General features: G+C 41.7%; 1 protein-coding gene across 1 annotated transcript; it reads right to left on the bottom strand.

The window, feature by feature from the left end:
* Positions 1–1341: 1341 nt before the first annotated feature.
* tmem254 (transmembrane protein 254) lies at positions 1342–4885 on the bottom strand. Its single transcript, XM_068327488.1, has 4 exons — positions 4762–4885; positions 3574–3677; positions 2212–2271; positions 1342–1689 (listed from the first exon to the last, which is right to left on the bottom strand). The coding sequence occupies exons 1-4, from the start codon at positions 4846–4848 to the stop codon at positions 1569–1571; spliced, it is 372 nt and encodes a 123-aa protein (XP_068183589.1). The 5' UTR covers positions 4849–4885; the 3' UTR covers positions 1342–1568.
* Between the last annotated feature and the right edge of the window lie 406 nt (positions 4886–5291).

Here is a 5291-nt window from a genome sequence, read left to right as displayed (position 1 = left end):
CTGCATTGTGTTTTTGTAGATCTGGAGAAAGCTGATGACAGGGTGTCCAGAGAGGAACTGTGGTATTGTATGAGGAAGTCTGGAGTGGCAGAGAAGTATGTTAGAGCGGTGCAGGACATGTATGAGGACTGTAAGACAGTGGTGAGGTGTGTGTAGGTGTGACAGAGGAGTTCAAGGTGGAGGTGGGACTGCATCAGGGATCAGCTCTAAGCCCCTTCTTGTTGCTATGGTGATGGACAGGCTGACAGACGAGGTTAGACAGGAATCTCCATGGACTATGATGTTTGCAGATGACATTGTGATCTGTAGTGAGAGCAGGGAACAGGTGGAGGAGAAGCTAGAGAGGTGGAGGTTTGTCCTGCTTCGCTGTGGCAACCCCTGAAGGGAAAAGCCCAAAAGAAAAGAAAAAATTTATAGTTTCACTCCGATTCATCTGATTCAGACCGGTTCAGTGATTCACTGCAACTAAACTGCTGTGTGAAGAAGTTATTGAAGCAGGAAGGAAAAGGAGTTTAACTGGATGAACATTAATGTTAACGCTTCAGAAGTGTAACACCTGAAGAGAACAGAAGGGTTACGCCAATTTTGGCTGAAACAGATTTACTAAACATAAAAAGTAGTGAGTGGATGATTGTAACAAACTAGTGATGAGTGAACAATGGTGTGGGTTAGTGTGAACTAATCTATTTCCTTGTGTTCGGTCTTTCACAGGGAAATATTTTTTAAAGTATGATTGCGGGCGATGTGGTGGTGCAGTAGGGGGCGCTTTCTCCTCACAGCTGGAAGGTTCCATGTTTGAATCCTTTCTGTTCAGAGTCTGCATGTTCTCCCCGTGTCTGCTGGGTTCTCTCCGGGTTCCACCTCCAGAAACATGCAGCTCAGGCGAACTGATGAGTTCCAAATTGCCTGTAGGTGTGAGCGTGATTGGTTGTTTGTCTTTTCCATGGCTCTGCCGTGCACTGGTGTCACGCCCAGAGTGTCCCCTGCCTATCGTCAGTCAGCTGGAATAGCCTCCAGCAACCCCCGTAATGCGCAAAAGAGGAATAAACGGTCAAGAAGACGAATGATTAATGGTTGTTGGAATAATCACTCAAATTAAATAATTTGATTGTGAAGGTTAATAATTCCCTTGTTTCTTTCATACCTTACTCCAAATCAAGATTTCTGTCCCGCTCAAAATCAATCCGGTTTGCTCTGGTATCCCTTGAAAACATGGTATTATTAATCAATATATTATTAAGTATTATACTACTGTACAAGCATGTTGGTGCTGCCACCAACCTGTGGCAAAGTTGAAGTACCTTACGAAAAATAGGCAAAGATAATATGAACTAATATGAATAATATTCACTTCAATTTTTTATTTTGAAAGACAGCACAAGAGAGGCTCAGGTGTCTTCAATCATTCCTCCAAAGTTGAATCTCAGTGAGAGTGAAAGAAGAAAAGGAGCACAGAACGTGCTTCAGCTGATGCAGGTTTGTTCTACAGGTTTGTTCCACAAGTTTGTTCTACAGGTTTGTTCCACAGGTTTGTTCCACAGGTTTGTTCCACAGGTTGGTCCTTCGCATCAGTGCTGTTTGGGACGCTCTGGGCGGTACTTCAACAGCAGGCTGAGGGAAGCAAATCCAAACAAAAAGGTCTGGACAAACCATAAGCAGCGAGAGGATGTGTTGCTGATACCTTTGTTACTGCAGGAGAAGAGAGATCAAACACTGAACAAAGGTCAAGACTATCTATATGTGTATATATATATATATATATATATTATAACATTCCAGGGCCCATGTCATTTCATGTCACAAGACCTCAAACCTCAATTCCTATGGACAAAAATAAGACGCATGAAAATAAAATTGAAGGAACACAGGGGCTGTAGCAGTTTAATACTTTTTAATAATTTATTATTGTTGTCAGAAAACAACGTCCTTGATGCCAAAGTGACGTTTATACCAGTGTATGGTGTATGGTGATGAGGAGGACTAGTGCATCACAGGATGAAAACAGATTGGACAAGAACTGGATTAAAGCAGCATCTCATAGACAACAAACGTTGACATACCGTTCTGTACGGTCACTTCCACGTCGAAGGAAAAATAAAGTTTCATTATTAATTCCTCGTTGGGGAAGTTCTCTTTTACACTCATTTTAGTGTAAGCATTGGTTCTAAATCTGTCTTGCTAGGTTAAATGAAAATTAGATTTCATTCTTACCTGCAGACCTTCAGTGCAATAAGGGCCTCAACAACATGGACAGCAAAGGTAGCCCACCACCTACACCAGAGAGACAAGTGTGGAATTGAATTGAACCATTCAATGAGAGTCTGCAATACAGTAATCCCTCGTTACTCACGGTTCATGCCTTCCAGGAACACTCCCCAAAAATGAATTCCGCGATATAGCGATGAACTATTTTATTTATTTACGGCAGGGTGGCGCAGTTGGTAGCGCTGTTGCCGCACAGCAACTCTGGGCACCACTGTGTGTACTGTACCGTGGTGCAAATTGAACACATCTTTGAGATATTCATTGGGGCTCAGGTTTGGTGATTGGATGGCCAAACCACGCAGTCAGTGGTGCAAATACTGAGACTAAATACAGGAACCCTAAAAGGTATAATGCAGTTTCATTGGACTCTGCCCAGCTGTTTGAGGAGATAGACCATATCTACAGAAATAGAGATAAAGGTAACCCCGAAGTGACCCCCATGGGGGTGGGAGGAATAAATTGATTTAAATCATCTCAGATTGGGTATATTAATTACCCTACACTGAAAAAACAGCTGTTCCTGTCACGCCTTCAACAAACAAAAGGTTTGATTGTTATCTCAGTAGTCTGTAGGTACTCTGACCGTGTGACTAATTAAGTGTTCTAACAGTGGGGGGAGGGAACAGGTTGTGTAAACAGGAAAAACATTAACGCTCTGACTAATCAGTGGGTTCACAGCTTATGACGTCGCACTGCAGATCATGTGATTATAACGGCTCTGCTGTAAAGACCATCTGCAGACATTAATGCCTTTTGTCCATACAGGTAGAATCTCAAAAGTCATGTGACTGGTTAACCACAAAGACCCATGGGAATGCTTTCTGAGGACAAGTCGCTTCAACAAAACCTAAAACCCCAGTCAGAGATAATGTGGGGCATCAGTTTGTTTTTTAACTCATTCTTTCTGCCCGTCTCTGCACAGAAGGGACATTTGATGCATCATGCACTCTTGGAGATGAAAAAGATTAATTACAGCCTTACTTTACTTAATTGTAATGGAAAATATGTAAAAATGGAGCCTAGAGCATAGAACAGTCTGATGTATAATAATGCCATGTCAGAAAATGTCCAGCTTGCCTTTCATTCAAGTCACTGCTCCTTTTTCTTTTCATCATGGAGAGAGAACGATCAGTGGTGATCAATGCATTCTAAGTTGATTCCTCTTTCAATAATAGTTATTTTATGGTTGTGGGTGTGTCTTCATCTCTGGTGTGCATTTTAAGTGGTGCAACTCACAAAGTGTACACTGAAGAACAAAATAATATCCCCCATGCCCCTATGTCTTTCAAATCAGTGACAAAAACTTACCCTTTGTACAAAATGTCTGCATGGTTATCTGAAAGATACCTGCAGAAGGTGCCATATGGACCCAAGTACTGGAATGGGAAAAGTTCTGGGGCAAAGACAATGCACTGCAAAACAGAGATACAGTGTTGAAGATAGGCTGAAAGGACATGTTTTAGCTTTAACAATTTGTCCTGTGTGATCGTGTCAAGGGGGGGCTGGGGACCAGAGGGTGGCCGGCTCAAGGCTCGTGTGGACCAGATACATTTGGAGTGTGAGTACTCCAAATGCACTGCCGAAGTGCCCTTGAGCAAATAAAGCAAATCAATAAAGTAAAATTCTTCTGATTAAATAATAGCTTATTTGAACATGCGAGGCCTGGTCTTATGATGGCTTACTTTATGAGATTTTTAAAAGTGAAAGTTTGTGATCAGGGGATGATAATCTGCCATTCATTCCAAAGTGTGATTGTTTTTTCCAACAAAATATTAAACTACAGAATTAATGATTTTGAAAAGATCATTATATTCACTTCGCTAATTTACCATTAGTTAAAGTGTGAGTACTTAAAACAGCAGCCCTGTTGTGAGATCAGGAACTGAAATTCTGGAAGTATATTACCACGTTGTTGATTTAAGATTTGCTATTGTCAAAAAATTAAAACAATGTTCCTAAATATATTCTGAAGTGCAATATTTTTTAGGTTTAATTATAGTGTGTGTGTGTGTGTGTGTGTGTGTGTGTGTGTGTGTGTGTGTGTGTGTGTGTGTGTGTGTGTGTGTGTGTGTGTGTGTGTCAGTAGACTATAGCCTACCTGTAACAAACACAGTCACAACCTGCTGCTGTTTTATTCATTATTCACGAGGAGACAATGTAGGAACCAATGTTGGCCGGGTCGGGTTTCTGCCCGGACCCTTGAAAACACACTGATGGTGTGTTAACACGGATCCTTCGGACGGCGCCCACTCGTCTGTTTGATCCGGTTTGTTTTTGAAGAATCCAAGACCACAAAACAAACAAACAAACAAAAACCCCTCGGAGGAAACGGAACCATTGTTTCCATGACAGAATAAATGTTTGATAAAACGTGACGTAACTCCAGCCTCCACGGGGGGTCCCTCCGCCAGAGGACTCGTTAGTTTACAGAACGACAAGTTGAACAAACGCTTCTTTATCCTGTCTGATACACGATCGATGATCGATTGAACTTACGGTGAAATGCACCAAACCGAACGTGATGCTGACGATCCAGAACGGACTGGTTCTCCTGAAGTAAGACGGTCCCTCCGATCCGGCCATCGCTGCTGCCGCTGTCCGGGTCCCGCTGTCAAATGTGTCCGTGTAGAAACAACCGGATGTGTACGGATGCCCCTCCCCCAAACAAAAACCACACACACACACACACACACACATTTTAACTTCCTGTTTTAAATCCTACCAGTTAATTATAAAATCACATTTATATTCCATTTATGCAACACAGTCAAAGTACAGATAAAGTCTTTTTTACCGCGTCCTAGTCATTCATTTCCCTGCAATGGCAGCATTTTTCTGTGTTTGGAGGATTATACTTTGACATTTACACAAACAGATAAGATGATTGGATGAGATTTACCTTTTTTTTTCAAACATGCATGCCAATATCAAACTTATCAAACACTTAATAATGATTTTGCATTAGGTAAAAGTCCCCCACTATATGCTGCAGTTATCTTTAATCAGTTGGTCATTGTGTGTAAACC

This window comes from Antennarius striatus, chromosome 11, assembly GCF_040054535.1.
Source record: "Antennarius striatus isolate MH-2024 chromosome 11, ASM4005453v1, whole genome shotgun sequence".
Classification (NCBI taxonomy): domain Eukaryota; kingdom Metazoa; phylum Chordata; class Actinopteri; order Lophiiformes; family Antennariidae; genus Antennarius; species Antennarius striatus.
The sequence above is the reverse complement of the archived record's forward strand: the minus strand, read 5'-3'. Positions and strand labels throughout refer to the sequence as shown.

Bases quoted from the DNA above. Each gene is read 5' to 3' on its own strand.
- tmem254 (XM_068327488.1), bottom strand. From the start codon at position 4,848: ATGGCCGGATCGGAGGGACCGTCTTACTTCAGGAGAACCAGTCCGTTC. The intron at 2,272-3,573 runs GTAAGTTTTTGT...TCTCTGGTGTAG, and splicing joins GCAGACATTTTGTACAAAGG to GTGGTGGGCTACCTTTGCTG. The intron at 1,690-2,211 runs GTAAGAATGAAA...CTTCTCCTGCAG, and splicing joins ATTGCACTGAAGGTCTGCAG to TAACAAAGGTATCAGCAACA.